The sequence below is a fragment of the Schistocerca cancellata genome, chromosome 1, assembly GCF_023864275.1.
Source record: "Schistocerca cancellata isolate TAMUIC-IGC-003103 chromosome 1, iqSchCanc2.1, whole genome shotgun sequence".
Lineage (NCBI taxonomy): Eukaryota > Metazoa > Arthropoda > Insecta > Orthoptera > Acrididae > Schistocerca > Schistocerca cancellata.
The window spans coordinates 652,641,404-652,661,947 of record NC_064626.1 but is presented as its reverse complement, the minus strand read 5'-3'; the positions used below and the strand labels follow the sequence as shown (position 1 = coordinate 652,661,947).

At 45.0% G+C, this 20,544-nt stretch overlaps 1 protein-coding gene across 4 annotated transcripts in view; it reads left to right on the top strand.

Annotated features, from left to right (window-relative positions):
* Positions 1-20,544, top strand: part of LOC126183439 (calpain-A) — a 642,654-nt gene that overhangs the window by 393,872 nt on the left and 228,238 nt on the right. The window contains exon 1 of one of the 4 annotated variants that reach the window (XM_049925438.1): positions 17,802-18,225. The exons of the other annotated variants lie outside the window; for them this stretch is intronic. Within the exon in view, the coding sequence (XP_049781395.1) occupies positions 18,079-18,225 (147 nt within the window). The 5' untranslated portion in view covers positions 17,802-18,078. Of the gene's footprint in view, positions 1-17,801; positions 18,226-20,544 lie in introns of those variants that run through there. 4 annotated transcript variants of the gene reach the window in all.

Sequence of the window (20,544 nt, the reverse complement as noted above, 5' to 3'; positions counted from 1 at the left end):
CTACATCCAGCATCTCTACGATCGTCTCCATGGGAGAATAGCAGCCTGCATTGCTGCGAAAGGTGGATATACACTGTACTAGTGCCGACATTGTGCATGCTCTGTTGCCTGTGTCTATGTGCCTGTGGTTCTGTCAGTGTGATCATGTGATGTATCTGACCCCAGGAATGTGTCAATAAAGTTTCCCCTTCCTGGGACAATGAATTCACGGTGTTCTTATTTCAATTTCCAGGAGTGTAGAAATGCTGAATTTTCGTCAGGGCGCTGATGACCATGATGTTGAGCGCCCCTCACCTAAAATCATTATTTTACCTTTGGGGATTTATAAAGGATCATGTCTATGTGCCTCCGCTACCAGCTGATATCTCAGGCTCAATAAACACGATTGAAGCAGTTATTGTACAATTACCCCACAAACACTGATTAATGTTACTAAGAACTCTCTCGACTCTGTGTGCCATGTGACGACTGGAGCTGACATTTAACACTTGTAAGAAATACGATTTCGTTTGACACATTTATAATTGCAAGTTGAATGTAATAAAAAGCCTTACAACCCCGATATTCATTTTGAAATACGCAGTATATGAGTATAGGCGTAACGTTGCAAAGCTACATGAAATGGAACGAGCACGTAGGGATGGAAGGGAACTGTCAACTTCGGCGAATTCTATGAATCTATGTAGCTCATCTATGAAGGAGATGACGTGCAGGACATTTACGCGACACGTTCTTGAGTACTGCTCGAACTAACGGAGGTACGAGGTACGCTTGCGAAGCATGTTTGTTGACATAAAGTATGGGAAATTGTAACTCTGATTTCCGAGACTAAGGATCGTTTTATTGTTTACTTTTTTCGTGGAAGTAATGGTTCAAATGGCTCTGAGCACTATGGGACTTAATATCTGAGGTCATCAGTCCCCTAGAACTTAGAACAACTAAAACCTAACTAACCTAAGAACACACACACATCCATGCCCGAGGCAGGATTCGAACCTGCGACCGTAGCGGTCACATGGTTCCAGACTGAAGCGGCTAGAACCGCACGGCCACAAGAGGCCGGCTGGAAGTAATGACTTTAAGGTAGATCTTAGACTACTACTTGGGACCTGGTAGAAATCTTCACATGAAACTAGCATTGAGCAGTTCACTCTTCGTTAACAGCTGTATGTGACGCTAGTCTGTGGCGCCGAACCTGTCCTTTGCTCGCTTGTTGTGGGCGTGGCTCACGTTGATTGAAAAGGCGTCGTGTTGGGGCGGCCGCTGCGTTACTCACTGCGGGACGTCACGGAAGCTCGTCCGCCGCAGCAGCTTTCCAGTCTCGTACTGCGCCACGTAGCAGATTAGTGTGTGGACACCTAACTCTGAGGGTCTATCTGCAGTGGGCAGAGTACAGTGAGTTCATGTTCTCACTCTGTTTATGTATTCACTAAATTACAATGGGCCGATTGTGAGCCATCTGCAACTAAACACACATTTCTTCCTATTCACCGACCAGGCATGATTAGCTTACATCATCAGCTGACTGAAGATGGTGTATTAGTTACGGAACATACAGAGAGAGAGAGAGAGAGAGAGAGAGAGAGAGAGTGAGTTTGCTTTCGCTGTAAGTAATATTAAAAATTGAGCATTTCAACAGTAGACAGAATTTACGTAGTCTTTCACCTGTTACAGTGTAAGGTGGAGCTCACATAATCATGATGAGTGCCATGTAATAAGGTGAAACTGGGGCACTATAATAACGTGTGTTCTGCTGTTACAAGCTTTAATTGAAATTACAAAACACTCAGGTTTAATTTGAAACATACTATTTTTATAAGTCGGTGGCTTTCTCTTAATGGAGTCCACCATTTAAACTGAGGTGACAAGTCATGGGATACCTCCTTCTTCCCCACGTAGTGCAGCAGCTCTACGAGGCACGGGCGCTACAAGTCGTTGGAAGTCCCCTGCAGAGGTACCGAGCCGTGCTGCCTCTATAAGCGTCCATAATTGCCCAATTGTGCGCGAACTGACCTCTTGATTACGTGTGCTTTCTGTCGAAATCTGGTCGGCCCCCTGCGGGCCTCCGGTGTCGTTTGTACGTCGGTCCGTACAGACGTTTCTAGCACTTGGATTCCTCTTCAAACTACGTCGGAAGCGGTTGCTGTTAGGATCCACCTGGACTCTGGGGTCACAGTTTGCAATCTTTATCTCCCTCCTGAGTAGGCTGCCCTTCTTCACCAACTTCCTCCACCCTTCCTCCTTCTCGGGGATTTTAATGCTCATCTCTTGTAGGGCGGTGCATTTCCATCTAGTCGGGGTCTTCTCATAGACCAGTTTCTTGCAGACCACGACTTGTGCCTTCTTAATCATGACGCCCCTACCCATTTCAGTGCCAGTCATGGTCCCTTTTCTGCGATTGATCTTTCCCTTTCCTTTCCTCTCCCTCCCTCCCTCCCTTCATTACACTGGTCGCCATACGACGACCTTTGTGATAGTGACAATTTCCCTTTGATTCTTTCGCTTCCTTCCCGCTCCCCGATGGACAGGTTACCTCGTTGGTCCTTCCAACACGCCGATTGGCCTCTATACACTGCACAGGTCGTTTTTTCTCCCTCTTTGTCGGGTTGTATTGATGATGTCCTACGTTACGTGCCTGATGAGATTGTTCGCGCTGCTAGCCTTGCTATCCCCCACTCATCTGTACCATTTCGCCGCCGGCAAGTCCCGTGGAGGAGTCCGGCCATTGCCATCCGTGATCGCCGTCGAGCTTTGCAACACCTTAAGAGGCACCCATCCGCTGCCAATCTTATTGCCTTTAAACGCCTTCGCGCCAAACTCCGTTACTTAATCAGACGGACCAAACGGATGTGTTGGGAACACTTTGTTTCTTCCCTCGGTTCTTCTGTCCATGTCACGGGTATGGCCTACACTTCAAAAATGTTCAAATGTGTGTGAAATCTTATGGGACTTAACTGCTAAGGTCATCAGTCCCTAAGCTTACACACTACTTAACCTAAATTACACACACACACACACACACACACACACACACACACACACACACACACACACACACACACACACACACACGCGCGCGCGCGCGCGCCCGAGGGAGGACTCGAACCTCCGCAGGACCAGCCGCACAGTCCATGACTGCAGCGCCCTAGACCGCTCGGCTAATCCCGCGCGGCACCTACACTTCGCTCTCTCTCTCCAAGGTTGTCATCGGCAGTCTACCCTCCTGGGCCTTGCCCTGCCGGGTGGGCTTTGCACGGACCCGCTGATTCTCGCGGAACATCTTGCGAGCCATTTTGCAATAGCATCAGCATCAATCTCCTATCCGGGTGCTTTCCTTCACTAGAAAGCTTCTGCCTTATGTTTTACCCCTTGTCAGTCAGAATCTTAACGAACCTTTTACTGAATGGGAACTTGTTTCCGCATATTCTTCTCATGATACGGCCCCTGGCCCAGACTCCATTCATAACAAATTGCTTCAACATCTTAGAGCTCCTCAACGACGACATCTTCTCCGTGTGCTTAATTGTATTTGGTTCCAGGGTGACTTCCCTTCTCAATGGAGGGATAGCATCGTGGTTCCCGTCCGTAAGCATGGTAAGAACCCCCTGTTTGTCGAAACCTATCGCCCAATTAGTGTGACAAACGTTGTTTGCAAGTTACCTGAACGGATGGTAGCCCGTCTGCTCAATTGGGTCCTCGAATCTCGGGATCTCGTATTGTCCCCTTACCAGTGTGGCTTCCGAGAGGGAAGGTCTCCGATCGATCATTTACTTCGACTGGAAACTGCATTTCGGCAAGTCTTTTCCCGGCGCCGCCATTTGGTTGCAGTATTTTTTGACCTTCACAAGGCCTATGATACGGCTTGGCGCCATCATATCTTGCTTACACTTCATGAGTGGGGTCTTCGAGGCCCACTACAGATTTTTATCCGCCAGTTTCTGTTTCATCGATTGTTCAGGGTTCGGGTTGGTGCTACTTTTAGTTCTCCACGGACCCAGGAGAATAGCATCCCACAGGGTTCCGTATTCAGTGTACTTCTTTTCCTCATTGCTCTAGATGGACTTGTGGCCTCCGTCGGTCTTTTGGTCACCCCTGCTCTGTATGTGGGTTATTTATGCATTTGGGTTAGTTCCTCTTCGATGGCGGGTTCCCGGGTTCGATTCCTGCCTCGTGATGACTGGGTGTTGTGTGATGTCCTTAGGTTAGTTAGGTTTAAGTAGTTCTAAGTTCTAGGGGACTAATGACCATAGATGTTAAGTCCCATAGTGCTCAGAGCCATTTGAACCTCTTCGATGGCCTCTGCAGAGCGGCAGCTCCAGGATGCTGTACGGCGTGCCTCTACATGGACCCTCTCACACGACTTTCAATTCTCTTCTTTAAAATCGCGGGTGGTCCACTTCTGTCGCCGTACTACGGTCCACCCCGATCTGGAGCTCTACCTCGATGCACAACGATTACCCGTGGTCCAACAGTTTTGTGTCCTGGGTCTTCATTTCGACAACAATCTCACTTGGCTGCCTCATATCAGACTTCTGAAGGTACGATGTTTCCGTAAACTCAATGTCCTTCGCTTCCTTGCCCACACCTCTTGGGGTGCGGATCGTTACACTCTTCTCCATCTTTCTCGGGCTTTAGTGCTGTCTCGCTTGGACTGTGGTTGTCAAGTTTATGGTTCGGCTGCTCCTTACACACTGCGCCTCCTGGATCCGGTCCACCATCGTGGTATCCGTTTGGCCACCGGTGCCTTCCCTACTAGCCCTGTTGATAGTCTCCTGGCTGAATTGGGCCCCCCCCCCCCACCACCACCCCTCTCTCTGTTTGGCGGTCCCTGCTTCTGATTTCTTATGCAATCGCTGTCCGTTCCTCTCCCACTCATCCTCCCTATTCTATCCTGTTCCCAGACCAAGGACGTCGCCCACCTGATTCCCGCCCTCGAGCGGGTTTACCGGTTGGGCTCCGTCTTGCGTCTCTTCGCCGTGATTTTCAGCTTCCTTCTTTGTCCTGTCTCCCACGTTCCTTCCCCAACACCCCCATTGGTTAGTTCCTCGGCTCCGGATTCGGATGGATCTCCGCCGAGATCCGAAAGATTCCGTTCCCCCGATGGTATTCCGTTGTTTTTTTTCCGCCGAATTTTATGGAAGTTTCGGGATGCTGTTTTTTACACGGATGGCTCTAAATCTGCTGATCGTGTGGGATATGACTTCACGTCCTCTGTTGGCATGGAAAATCATCTCCTGCCAACTGCATGTGAGGTGTTTACTGCGGAATTGACGGCAATTTCCCAGGCCCTTACCTTTATTAAACGGTCCCAACTCAACGGCGTTTTGTTATGTACGGACTCAATGAGTGGCCTTCAGGCTATTGACCATTGTTTTTCCCGCCATCCCTTGGTCTCTGCCATCCATGACCGTCTCGCTGATCTTCACCAAGCTGCTTGTTCCGTTGACTTCCTCTGGGTCCCTGGCCATGTGAGTATCCCAGGTAATGAGCTTGCTGATAGTTTGGTTGGAGGAGCAGTTACTTACCCCCCCCCCCCCGTCTCTATAACCCCCTCCTGCGGCGGATTTACGACTTCATATCAAAGCCCACTTCGCACAATCATGGGCCAAGTCTTGGGGAGGCTACCTCCCTGTCTAATAAAGTTCGTGCGATTAAGGTGACACCTGTCCCGTGGCGTTCCTCCTTCCGCCTCTCCCGAAACGACTCGACCACCCCATGTCTTCTCCGCATCGGCCATACCAGGCTGACACATGGTTTTCTTTTGCGTAATGAGCCGCCCCCACTTTGTGGTTATAGGTCCTTCCAGTCAGTAGCCCACATTTTGGTGGAATTCCCCCTTCTTTTGGCTTTGCGTACTAAATACAGTTGACGATTCCCGGATGGTTGAACTGGTTCTCAGTTTCCTCTATGAAAGTGGATTTTATTTTCGGTTCTAAGGTTTTTAATCTCCCTCTGGAGTAGGGGCAGGGCGGTGAGGATTAGTGTGTCTCCCACTGCAAGCTGTATTTGGAGATTTCTGACTCCCCTCCCTGGCCAAGATTCTCTTCTCTCTCCCTTTTACTCTGTTTTTATCGCTTTTTAGATTTGGGTAGTCTCCCTTTACAATACGCACTTTCGAATTCTAGCGTTTGAACGCTTTTGATTAGCTGATGGTCTTGCCTGCATTGCATCAAAGGTGCGATATTTCCTGCCTCTAGCATAGCCTTGGGGTTGCTTCACCATTGACAACACGACTGCACTTTTACGTTTTTTAGCCTTTTACCTTTTATCGTTATGACTCTTCTGAGATGTAAATCCGTCCGAATGGACCACCTTTGAAACAAGGGACTGATGACCTTGCTGTTTGGTCCCTTCAACCCCGGTCAACCATCCATCTTGATTACGTGCCACTAATGACTGATGAGATTCATGCGGGCGATCTAGGCGGCCATGTCATTCGCTCGAATTGTTCAGACTGCCCTTCAAACCAATTGCGAACAATTGTGGCGCTTTGTTACCTATAAAAATTCCGTCGTTTTTCGGGAACGTGAAGTCCATGAATGGCTGCAAAGGGCCTCAAAATAGCCAAAAATAACCATTTCCAGACAATGATCGGTTCAGGTGGGTTACAGAACACAGCGCACACTGTTATGGAGCCAGCACCAGCTTGCGTAGTGCCTTGTTGACAACTTGGGCCCGTGGCTTGGTAGGGTCTGCGCCATACTCCAACCCAACCGTCAGCTCTTACCACCTGAAATCGAGACTCATGTGACGAGGCCACTGCTTTCCAGTCGTCTAGGTCCAAACGATATGTTCACGAGCCCAGGAGAGGCGCTGCAGGCGATGTGCTGTTAGCACAGGCGCTCGCGTCGGTCATCAGCTGCCACAGACCATTAACGCCAAATTTCGCCGAGCTATCCTAATAGATACGTTCGACGTACGTCCCACATTGATTGCTGCGGTTATTTCACGCAGTGTTGCTTGCTTGATAGCACTGACAACTCTTCGCTCTCGGTCGTTAAGTGAAGGCTGCCGGCCACTGCGTTGTCCATGGTGAGCAGTAATGTCTGAAATGTAATATTTTAGAAACACTCTTGACACTGTGGAACTCGGAACTGCGATGCTGCCGCCATATACATATGTGCATATCTATATCCCGACATGTCACCTCAGTGAACGTGAAAGCCTACTTTCGTGTTTCTGGGACGTATGAAACACTGGGTAGGATCGCACCTCTGTTTTTGGCGTTGTATGAAACGTTAATCTATCATGTGGATAACAATGATGTATGGCTGTGTGGAGGTCTGATGATGTTACGGGGCATTAAAAACATTGACAGGATAGTGGAAAACACGTTGCTGGCATATGCACGACTCTTCTCGGATGGTAGCAAAGGAGCCTCTTAATGTGTGTACCCAATTAAGGGATCGTTATGAACAGTGTGTCATGCTCTCACATGATGATACTGCGGAGGGTCCTGGCCTTTAGGCTAGACATTAACACACAGCCTCGTGATCAGAAACTGTGCATCCCGTCCTGTTCTCGCCACCCAAATCAGTGATGAAAATTGCTTCCATCGCTTGGATTAGAGCTGACTCCCTCGAAATCTTGGTGATACCTGCTATGCAGGCGAGTATTCGTTCTTAGATTAATACACAACTTCCTCTTAATGTGGTATGCTGTTATTCAGTTTAACAGAATTGCATGAAAATCTATTCTTATCTTGACAATCTTACGTTGATATGTGATGATTGGTTGGCATTAGTAATACATCTCTCAGTATTGCGATTTTCGGAATACCTACTTCATCTCTCTTGAGTAATGAATCATCAGTATAGATAGAGGAAAAAAGGTACGCAGTTACCTCCCGGTATTCCCTGAGGCAATGAGAAATATTTTCCTCGTTATTGTGTGTTTGTGGTTTCGCATAGCAGTAGCTGTCACTCAGCAAGTCGCTACATCAAGCTTGTCATCGCCAGTACATACTGTGCGGATTGTAATTTAGGATCAGCACTGAGAGTAGTGAAAATTATTTATTAACGTCATGTTTTTATTAGAGTGCTTAGTCTGTATTAAGAGCAGAATTACTGTATAGAGTTCATTACTTTACGTTGAGAGTGGGGAACCTTAGAGTTGGAAAGCATTTACATATAACCGCGACCAGAGCTGCTTCTGAATTAATTACAGGTGTTGCAATAATAATCAAATGAAAATCCATTGCAGCGACAGTATTCTATGAACATTTAACTCGCGGAAGTATTAAGGAAAGCCCAAGATTGCCAGAAGGGAGCAGAGAGGAGACAGATTAATCTAGACATCAAGGCATTACCATTGCCAGACAGAAGTTCTAATGAACTAGACAACTAGCTACACACTCTTGAGTATAGAGTAGTAAAAGTTCACTCCGTAAACAACACTATGAACGACAGGAATTTTCTTCAAAGAACATGCAGAACGGTCTGAAAGGCTTTTAATGTTTCCTCTGGGTCTTGAAGGTAGGTTTAACATAGAGCAAAGTATTATCCTATCATACAGAACGTGAATAATTCGTGTCGGTCACGGTGACCCTGTGCGAGAGGGATGGTCTCCTTCATAAAAATTTCGACGCATGAAACATTTACGAATTCATTGCTGAATGAGAGTTTCCGGTAAAAATGTAAAAGGCCTAGCTGAAGTCTTTCGTTCTATCGTCGTTTTCCTTCTATTGGCAACGTTACAGAGATTAACATTGTTTCTTAATTTTCATCCGTCTTTCCATTCCCTTAATGTACGCCCCATCCTGCCCTCTATTAATCAAAAAAAAAAAAAAAAAAAAAAAAAAAAACTTCTGAGGTCATCTGTCCCCTAGAAATTAGAACTACTTAAACCTAACTAACCTAAGGACATCACACACATCCATGCCCGAGGCAGGATTCGAACGTGCGACCGTAGCGGTCGCGCGGTTCCAGACTGAGCAACTGAATAAGAGGTGTAAGTAGGCTGTTTGTTTTCTTTATGTAAGTAGGCTGTTCAGGTTCTTATATTGGTAACGCCGCCGCCACGTAGCGCTCTGTATGAAAATCAATGGCTGTGCTGTGTGCAGTCTGTGGCTAGTTAGCATTGTTGTCTGCCATTGTAGTGTTGGGCAGCTGGATGTTAACAGCAGCGCGTAGCGTTGCGCAGTTGGAGGTGAGCCGCCAGCAGTGGTGGATGTGGGGAGAGAAATGGCGGAGTTTTGATATTTGTAAGAATGGATGTCATGAACATGTATATTATGATTTTTCAACACTATTAAGGTAAATACATTGTTTGTTCTCTATTAAAATCTTTCATTTGCTAACTATTCCTATCAGTAGTTATTGCCTTCCGTAGTTTGAATCTTTTATTTAGCTGGCAGTAGTGGCGCTCGCTGTATTGCAGTAGTTCGAGTAATGAAGATTTTTGTGAGGTAAGTGATTTGTGAAAGGTATAGATTAATGTTAGTCAGGGCCATTCTTTTGTAGGGAATTTTGAAAGTCAGATTGCGTTGCGCTAAAAATATTGTGTGTCAGTTTAAGCACAGTCATGTAAAATTTTTCAAAGGGGACGTTTCAGAGGTAGCTGATAAGCGAGCGCTGCGAGAAGCGGAGCATTGTGGTGGGAATTCGCTGTGGTTCCATATTTAGTTACCGACAAGAGGAATGAACTGCAAAGGTAAACCACGTTTAAATGTTCCATATAGTTGTCGATTAACGATAGTATGTTTTTAAAAAAAAGTGCCCTAATTCTTACTGGAGACAGTGCTGGTTGAAAACTAGAAAACAAGTCCCGCTTATGACCGTTAATAAATGTTCATTGAGGTATGGACCACACCACTTGCTGCGTTGTGGAAGGTCAGTACTCTGCGTTGTAGGCCGCCTTCTTGTTGTTCATTGCTGTCTGTTGGTTCTCTCTCTGTACTTACTTCTCTGACTGCGACACTGTTCTTAGGCTTACCATTTAAAACTGTCTCCTACACAGCCATCCAACAAACAGAGTTCTGAGATTGTGCTGGCACAGAAAAAGCGTGATTACTAGCGCTATTGGAAAGCGTTAACCTTGCAGAAAACACACATGGTTTATGCACGACGCAGCTCTACCGCACTTCCTGCGCCAGTACAAAACTCCGGCGTTTTATGAGCTATGTCTCGGGCGAGGAACTGTAGCATGGCCTCCCCGTCCGCGTGACCTTAATCCCCTAGATTTCTGGCGACGATTAAAGGCTTTGGTGAACTCCACACCTACCGACAACGTGCGAACATTACCAAATGCGAGGGCAGCCGGATGTATTCACAGTAGTTCTGATTCTTTGAAGAGAAAACGTGAAGGATGTGTAAATGTGAGTGATAACCACATTAAGCACTTCCTGTGGAGTCGAGCGACAGATGGATAGCATAAGACAGTGGTTCATGTTTCAACTAAATATTTCCCGACATAGGGGTTGACAGGAATGTTGTACTATTTCCTGTGCAATATGGGAGACTTTTTTTAAACTCTTTTTGTTATAATGCCATATCATAGACATCGTTTCACACAAAAAATATTTTGAGCAGTGGTGTTGTGGCTGCTCGTATGTCCCGTGTGGCGCAGTAGTTCACCTGAGGACGTGTGATACTAGTTCTGAGGAGTAGATATTCTGTCAACAAAATGTGAAGTGACTGTACTAATTGTCCGTTTAAATATTCAGTGCATTAAACCACCACCACCTCCAACTCCTCTTCCTCCTCCTCCTCCTCCTTCAAATATACTACTCGCATAATTCGTTACAGCTGTGCAGTTGAACTGTTAAAAATTGACCCTTAACTCAGAAGGTCATAACTGCATTAAATAAGTTTCCTTTTACAGAATGGTAGAACTGTTTCGGTTACAGTACGAATGCGGATGAGTGCAAGATGAATCATTTTATTTTCTGATGGTAAATTTCGAAAAGTTATTGCATAGTGTCGTGTTAAAAAGGTGAAGAATAAATTGTGATAGAATGAGATTTTCACTCTGTAGCGAAGTGTGCGCCGATAAGAATCTTCCTGGCAGATCAAAACTGTGTGCTAGACAGAGACTCTAACTAGGGACCTTTGCCTTTCGCGGGCAAGTGGTCTACCATCTGAGCTACCCAAGCACGACTCACGACCCTTCCTCACAGCTTTAATTCCACCAGTACCTCGTCTCCTACCTTCCAAACTTCACTGAAACTCTCCTGCGAACAAAGCAGAACTAGCGCTCCTGGAGAGAAGGATATTGGGGTGGACATGCCTTTGCCACAGCCTGGAGGATGTTTACAGAATGAAATTTAGCGGAGTGTGCGCTAATACGAAGCTTGTTGGCAATATCACCCAGGCTGTGGCAAAGCCATGCCTCCGCAATATCATTTCTTCCAGGAGTGCTAGTTATGCTAGGTTCGCAGGAGAGCTTCTGTGAACTTCTGATGGTAGGAGACGAGGTAGGTACTGGTGGAATTAAAACTGTGGTAACGGGTCGTCAGTCTTGCTTGGGTAGCTCAGATGCTGGAGCACTTGCTCGCGATAGGCAAAGGTCCCGAGTTCGAGTCTCGGTCCGGGACAACAGTTTTAATCTGTCAGGAAGTTTCGATAAATTGTGACTTTTCCATAGCAACAAAAAGTAACAATGATTGTAGTAGGGACTGCAGAAAACCGTCCGTGGTATTTAGTGATCACAAAGTGTAATTCATTACAAAATTTCAACTTTGGCAGGAATATGCAAATCATATTACTTTGTACATATTTAGGAAGATGTAAACTAAGAGTGTGACAAGATCTTGGTTAGTATCACAGCCAAGTCCCATATGATTACACAGGTAGGATGTTTATTCAAATGGCTCTGAGCGCTATGAGACTTACCAGCTGAGATCATCAGTCCCCTAGAACTTAGAACTACTTAAACCTAACTAACCTAAGGATATCACACACATACATGCCCGAGGCAGGATTCGATCCTGTGATCGTAGCGGTCGCGCGGTTGCAGACTGAAACGCCTAGAACCGCTCGGGCACCCCGGCCGGCAGGATGTTTATTAAAGCTGCGTCTGGCCTCGTGTTATATTAGCAGTCGCCTGTGACTACTCAGTTCCCTGGAAATCCTACCAGCAGCTTTTGTGTTGGAAGTTAGAAATTACTCCGCTGTAGTTCTCGGTGTCAAATATTTAAAAGGGTTAATCGTGATATCTAAGATTCGCACATCGTCCGTTGTATATCTTCGATTTTGTAGTTTCATATCATTTGGGACTAATGATGCCTTGGTTTCATTCCACTGGGTATTAGTGTGTAGCAAATATATCGTGGAAGCTGAGAGAGGCGAATCGAGTATTAGGCGTGTACCTACATCGCTGCCCATAGGACGTAAATTACAAAAAAAAAGCACTGTCGTGCATCTTAACTGCCACGAGTATTAACTTCCAAATAATTCCACGTAGCGGCTTGCGGGCGTCGAGCGTTGCCTCGTTAGAAAGGTGCCCCAGGCCGAACTTACGATTGCGGGAGTTTCCCCACTGCCGCCTGCTCGTGTGGAGAATGTCCGTTTCCAGAGATGGCGTCACTACAGTGACGTATGTAGTAAGTGGTGACGCACCAGGCGCTGCCTTATGCCGTAACGGCCGTGGACCGTCGACGCACGGATCAGCGGGAGGTCTTGCTTATGCTCAAAGTGGTAGGCAGAAACGCTTGATAAACTGCCGATAGAACAACCAGGACAGAATGTAAAGCAGCTTAGTCGAGCACCACATTTGGACGCGAGTTGAATTTACGTAACTCTCCTCTTAGCCGACGGCGCCAAAACAGGTCAAGGCGGGCCGGATTGTGGCAACTGGCCCGTGAGAAAATTCCTAGGGCTTTGAGCGCGATAATCAGCAGCCTGGCATCTTGTGTGTGTGTGTGTGTGTGTGTGTGTGTGTGTGTGTGTGTGTGTGTGTGTGTGCGCGCGCGCGCCTGCCTGCCACGTCGACATGCCACAAACGACAAAGAACAATGGTTCGCTAAGTGCTGTACCACTTTTAGCGACAACGTTTTTTACCGTTGGTGAATTGGAACGTCTGACGTAAAATAATTTGAAATATACGTATAATAATTGGAGTTTGGTAAGAAGAGGATACGAAATTTACTAGAATTAAATACAAGTAAATTCCTTTAACATCTTTGCGTTCGTCCCTGGTATCGGATTGACTTATAAAGCAACTTTACTAAAGAGGGGTAGTTGACACACACACACACACACACACACACACACACACACACACACACACCCTTTGTCTATGCAATGAACTGTAGCACTCATGGTGCAACCGCCGCTAACGTAAATGTTTTGTTCTAATACGCGTTAACTTTGAATTACAATTCCAGATCCTTTTCCAAGTTTGCCAAGACATTGGTTTATCAAATTCAGTTATTCTTGAATTCGTTTGTTGTAAGATTTTAGTTGTTTTTTAGTCACCAGTATTCTGGCTTGATGCTGCCAGACACTTTTAATTACAGGCCACATGTCCTGTGGATACACTTCGCGTCTTAAATGCAGTGGATTCCATTGCCGTCTGCATCCTCATGCCGTTGATCATTGCTGATTCTTCCGCCTTCGTGGGCAGTTTCCGCCCCAAGGACAAGAGTGTGTCCTGAACCTCAGACCGCTCCTCCGCCCTCTTTGAGGACGCCGTTGGCGGAATGAGGGTGATTTCTTATTCCGGAAGTCTTCAGCCGCCAATGCTTATTATTAATCAAAATTTAAGCGATGGCTGGTTTCATACTCGGGCCCGAGGACGTTTTGATTACTAGTCAAAGACACTACCCCTAGACCACTTTTGAGTAATAAAGTGAATCTACTGAGACCATTGTTTTACATAGCAGTCATTTGCATTCCTTAATCATTGATTTGATGAGTGATGATTTACTTGAACCAAATGTTACAGAGCCAGATTAATTTATTTCATTGAAGTGCCTGATAAAAGAAATCCACCGATTCGATATTCAAGGTATAAGCTTACAAAAGGAATAAATGACAATCTTCGATTCGACTATCTCTTCTAGCATCACCGAATGCATCGGGAATCACTGGACTTCAGCAAACGTTACGTAACTTCAGTTTGTTCAGTTGTCCAGCCGTTCACGGCAAACCATACAGTTTTCTTGTCCTGGCGGTGGTTTCAGCTCTTTTTCAAGCATGACGGACTTGAACCTTTTATATAAATATTGGCCGTAATGAGATCCCCTGCGTTCTGTCGATTCCTCATACATCCTTTAACAAGTTGCAGGAAAGGGCAGTTAAACAACCTTCATAAAGGAAACACGGCTTCAGTCACCCTTCCCTAGCTGTACAACTTAATCACGATCGTAATTTACCATTTGTCTGTCCATAAAGACGACCTGACGAGACATGCTGAAAATTCATTTCGGAGTGATTGTAGATTCTTAAGTACACTGCAATGGTGCATTGTGGGTGCGTTCGTTTATACTCCATAAAGGGACCCAAATGAACCAAACGAAAACGAGAAATAAAATTTTCTGCAGTACACGATTGGGAAAAAAGTTGAACTTTAAAGTGGAATAGGTGACATGTGGATTCTACGGGGTGCACACAGTGCAACATGCCGTCATATTGTTCCAAATTCTGCAGATCATTTAGCAAAGATTCACAATAAACATCAAAGGGGGGAGTGTTGAACCTTGGTTTAGGCGTAGGCTTTTCAGTCGGTTCTACCGGCCAATTTAAGAGTTGTTTCGAGAGGTTATCCACGTTCATCTCATCGAATGTTGGTCCTAGGTTAAACTGACCCTGAAGACAGCAAAAAGTAACTTTAAGAACGCATTTGGGTTCGGCTGTTATTACGACAGTCAGCATTAACATATAGAAGACATGAAAATAATGCATCAGTCTATTAACATGACAAAATGACAAGATTTGAAAGAAATTCTGAAGATGGTTTCAAAGTACGTCCCCTAATTCTTCGCTCTGAGGAGAATTGATCAGTGGCAGTTTTTGCGAGTTGATATCTAAAAGTATTTCATCAGTCGACCAGACCTTTTCTGTTCCAGATTTTAAAGTTTCAGTATCAACCCAACATTACTGATACCATTCAAAAAACTATTTTTATTATTTTCGATTACTAACTCGATGGATGCAGTCATTTCAATAATATAAGGACTTAATTTCAAATGGTTAATACCAGGAGTTGGCATCGATATTCATCTTAATGTAAGGGCTATGTACTTTGCATGTTCTGGTGAAAAATGGCTACCTTTTTAAGTATCAATGTAATCCAGCATAAGAAATTGTTGGGTGAATATTAAACGTTTGAGATAAAGTTTCTAGGACTTCTTGTCAAAGTTGGTTGCTCTCATAGTCATCTAGTCGCTTAACATTAAAAATGAAAATTTCAGAATTTTGCACCCTCTTGGATGAAGTTTTGCTCGCGCCCATGGTGGCAAACTCTGATTAGAAGGGAAGTAATTGGAGAAGTGTTAGAATATCAAAGAAAACTTTAGGGGAAGAGAAGAGTTTAGAATAGCAAAGAAATTGTTGAAACTTCCTGGAGGATTGAAACTGTATGCCGGACGGAGACTCGAACTTCTGTGAAGTTTGAAAGTTAGGAGACAAGGTACTAACGGAATTAAATCCGAGGACGGAGTGTGAGTCGTGCTTGAGTAGCTCAGTCGGTAGAGCACTTGCCCGCGAAAGGCAAAGGTCCCGAGTTCGAGTCTCGGTCCGGCACACAGTTTTAATCTGCCAGGAAGTTTCATATCAGCGCATACTCTTCTGTAGAGTGAAAATTTCACTAAAGAAATTGTTGATTGCCGTCGGATGTAGATGCTGACATGTGAACGGAAACGACCACTCGTGACAGACGAGGCTCAATATGGGAATTAAACGCCAGAGGCGCTGCAGTAGACTAATTTACCACTAGTAGTCAACTGACAAAAGGAGGCTACGACATTCAAATCACGGATTTACTACAAAATTTGTACACTTGTAGTAGTCCTTTCGGACAACATAAATTGTAAGTAGTAAGGCATACTACTTAGGAAATTTCTTGCAAATCGCAAGAGAAGTTTTATGCGTCAATGATGTACAGGTGCTTTGCGACCCCGAGCACGTGGTTAGCGTTGAAGCTAATGTGCTTTGTTGTAGAGTACATTATATTGTCCTGGTGTTGTGGTCTTCATTCCTGAGATTGGTTTGATGCAGCTCTCCATGCTACCCTATCCTGTGCAAGCTTCATCTCCCAGTACTTATTGCAACCTACATCCTTCTGAATCTGCTTAGTGTATTCATCTCTTGGTCTCCCTCTACGATTTTTACCCTCCACGCTGCCCTCCCATGCTAAATTTGTGATCCCCTGATGCCTCAGAACATGTCCTACCAACCGGTCCCTTCTTCTTGTCAAGTTGGGCCACAAACTCTTCTCCCCAATCCTATTCAATACCTCCTCATTAGTTATGTGATCTACCTATCTAATCTTCAGCATTCTTCTGTAGCACCACATTTCGAAAGCTTCTATTCTCTTCTCGTCCAAACTATTTATCGTGCATGTTTCACTTCCATACATGGCTACACTCCATACAAATACTTTCAGAAACGACTTCCTGACACTTAAATCTGTAGTCGATGTTAACAAATTTTTCTTCTTCAGAAACGCTTTCCTTGCCATTGCCAGTCTACATTTTATATCCTCTCTACTTCGACCATCGTCAGTTATTTTGCTCCCCAAATAGCAAAAGTCCTTTACTACTTTAAGTGTCTCATTTCCTAATCTAATTCCCTCAGCATTACCCGATTTAAGTCGACTACATTCCATTATCCTCGTTTTGCTTTTGTTGATGTTCATCTTATATCCTCCTTCCAAGACACTGTCCATTCCATTCAACTGTTCTTCCAAGTCCTTTGCTGTCTCTGACAGAATTACAATGTCATCGGCGAACCTCAATGTTTTTATTTCTTCTCCGTGGACTTTAATACCTACTCCGAATTTTTCTTTTGTTTCCTTTACTGTTTGCTCAATATACAGATTGAATAACATCGGGGACAGGCTACAATCCTGTCTCACTCCCTTCCCAACCGCTGCTTCCCTTTCATGCCCCTCGACTCTTATAACTGCCATCTGGTTTCTGTAGAAATTGTAAATAGCCTTCCGCTCCCTGTATTTTACCCCTGCCACCTTTAGAATTTGGCAGAGTATTCCAGTTAACATTGTCAAAAGCTTTCTCTAAGTCTACAAATGCTAGAAATGTAGGTTTGCCTTTCCTTAATCTATTTTCTAAGATAAGTCGTAGGGTCAGTATTGCCTCACGTGTTCCAACATTTCTGCGGAATCCAAACTGATCTTCGGCGAGGTCGGCTTCTACCAGTTTTTCCATTCGTCTGTAAAGAATTCGCGTTAGTATTTTGCAGCCGTGACTTATTAAACTGATAGTTCGGTAATTTTCACATCTGTCAACACCTACTTTCTTAGGGATTGGAATTATTATATTCTTGTTGAAGTCTGAGGGTATTTCGCCTGTCTCATACATCTTGCTCACCAGATGGTAGAGTTTTGTCAGGACTGGCTCTCCCAAGGCCGTCAGTAGTCTAATGGAATGTTGTCTACTCCCGGGGCCTTGTTTCGACTCAGGTCCTGGTACACTACTGAAAATGTACAAAGTATGAAGTTAATCCGTGATTCGAACATCGTGGCCACCCCTTTGTGAGATTGACACAAGAAAGTTGTTCGTGTAAGAGGGGGCTTCATGCCATAGCTGCGCCCCGCGGCAGTTCAAGGCCACTGGCGGCGGCGGCGGCGGCAGCGCTTCCATCGCGCCGTGTCTGCGGCTGCGGCGGTGCCGGCCGGCAGCGGCTCGCAGTCAGTGCGCGCCAGCCGGTCACGCCCGCTGGAGGTGAGCCAGCCTTCTCTTCCGGCCGCGTTCGTGTGCAGTGAGGACGTGGACGTGGCGCGATCCGGGCTCCCCGTGTGCTGCTCCTAATCCTGCTCCTGCACCAGAGATTGTGCGAAAGAGTGAGACGCTGATCTGCACACAGTTTGGCATTGCCAAGCTGTGAGTCACTGCTTTTTGCCGACTGTTCTGTGCTCCTCAGTCGCCGTTACTAGTTTCGTGCTCACGTCTCAGCGGAGATGGGTGAGGGTGATTACGAGAACGGCGGCGAAGACACGTTTCCCATGATGAGGGACCTCAACGGCATCCGCGAAAACCTCGACACTTTCATCCGCAAGGCGACTGATCTCACCAGGGTACTGCCCTCGATCGCCAGGCTCAAAGTGGTGAGTATTGCCATTGACAGGAGAAACTCCTCATACGAAGATTCTCCATGCAAATATTGTGGTTAACGAATTTAACGCTCCGTAAGGAAGAAAAACAGAAATGTCAAAAAGCTAGCAATGTAACTTCCTTAATATAGTTTCATTCGGTCATCATGTTTAATTTTATTCATATATATTTCATGCGATGTACACACTAATTAATCTAGCTGCAAGATTACACTCGCACAAAAGATGATTTCTTATTCAGTTTTCACGTACAAGTAAAGTTTTAATTAGCACCTCTTAAAAGGTTGCGTGATATGACGGTATCGAGGAAACACGATTAAGAAGTTTATTTATTCAAACTTCTAAAGTAAACTTTCTAACAGGAGTCTTTACTTTGTTAGCTGTGTTAACTCTACACCATCTCGAAATTTAGTTACAGTTACTGCACAAGCGTGGCGAACAAAGAGACAGCCACGGTTCTTATCCAGAAACCTGTTCGCCGCTGCTATGCTACCTCCGCTGCGTTATCGGACGCTCCCAGCAATTTGCAGAAAGGCACTGGCGCATTTTTTGAACATTATATGAAATGTATGTAGTTACAAAAGGCAAATCAAATTTTACATAGTTAAATAGATCCTCTGACAACGAAAGCGTGAGGAAATTGTAACCAGTCACTGTTTTTTTTTTTTTTTTTACTGAAGCATAAAGCTCAGGCTCCAGCCTTTGATCCCTCCACGACTCATAAAAAAATTTGCGTTGTGTCCTTCACGAATAGAAAATTTCACTCACCTTGCTAACTAAAAATTTTCACGCATCCCCTATACATGGAGCAGGGCCCAAAAAGTTGTTCATAAAAAGTAGCCGGCTAATTAAGTTACCTTGTTTCTCTTTGTTGACAGCAGAAATAGTGATGGATACGACTCACAGCAAGTAAACATGTTCCTCCTTTTTTTTTTTTTTTTTACGGATGTGCTTTGTATTGTACTGCGTAGTTTGATTTCCAAGTTCGTGAGATCAGTGAACGCCACTAGACATGTTTTGACATACAGATCACCGTTATACGGATTACTGACACCCTAACTTACTTCGGCAAATCCGTCGACTACCCCTTATCCTGTGTGGTACTGCTCGATCTGAACTAATTTTTAATGGGAGCTTCAATCCTAAAACTAGATTTGTCGAGAGAAGTTTAATTCGAAGTTAGCCTAAAGGAGCGCTTCCTCAATTTGCTAGAGGTGGCTTAGATTGCAATATAATGGCGATGCAAAGACTTGACAACGCCCAGCATAAACGGTGCTGTGAATCGGTGGGCACCTACTCTACATATGAAGCACCATCTACACCGTCACTTGGGGTGTTGGCGAACTGTCCGCCGATAGGGAACTTAATGCCATCACCTAAACCTCCCATGCCGTCCATGTACTTGGTGATATTAACTTCGAATCCTGGAAAGTGTCGAAATTCTGCCTTCGAGAACCATCGAGGGAGAGCACATTAATGATCTCTGCAATGATCCTTAATGCTTTCTATGTGAAAGAAAAGAATGATACTGTGGTCAGGGGTTCTACGTATGATTGGTGCACACATTTGTATTGAATAATGGCGGACGTATTGTCTTAGAGACAGAGCAACTTTTAATTGGTTGAAACGCATTACTTATCTGTCACAGGTGCAGATGATGCAGATCTATGGAAGGCCTCTGCCTATAGAGGCCATCATCAGTGTTTCAATGTTGATGCAGCTATTGATGGTGAAGAATGAATAGCTAGTAGATAAGCAACTAGTAAATATGGCATCTAACGAAAACGACCAGAATAAACGGCTGCTTCCCTCAGCTGTGACTGGAATAGTCTTATTGTGCTGAAAATACCGGGTGTCCCTTCGTGGTCCTGAAATATTTTTACGTCTTCATGTTATGTACACAACAGTTCTTTGAAAGGCCTTTCTTCTGGTATTCTTGACCTAATTTGTAAAGTAAAGTAACGCTATTGCATTCCTCTGGAGGTAGTGACACCAGTACATAATTATCAATTATCTGCAGCGCCTGTAACTATTCCACTTTTAGATTGCAAATTACAGTAAGTGAAGACAGGTTTCGGTCGATGACGACCCCCTTCAGATCTGTGTACTCAGATGCACTAACGAAAAAACACATTAAAAATTTTTCTGAAATAACACCAGTCAAGCACTTCAGAATACTCACGCGCACACGCTGTGTGGGCTATGAAGACTGTCGCTGTGGTGCTATGTCGACTGACTTTGCCGCGTCAGCTTAATTTTAATGTACTTTCGCGGTAGCTTAGTTCATTGCAGAGATCTGAAGCGGAAGCTGGT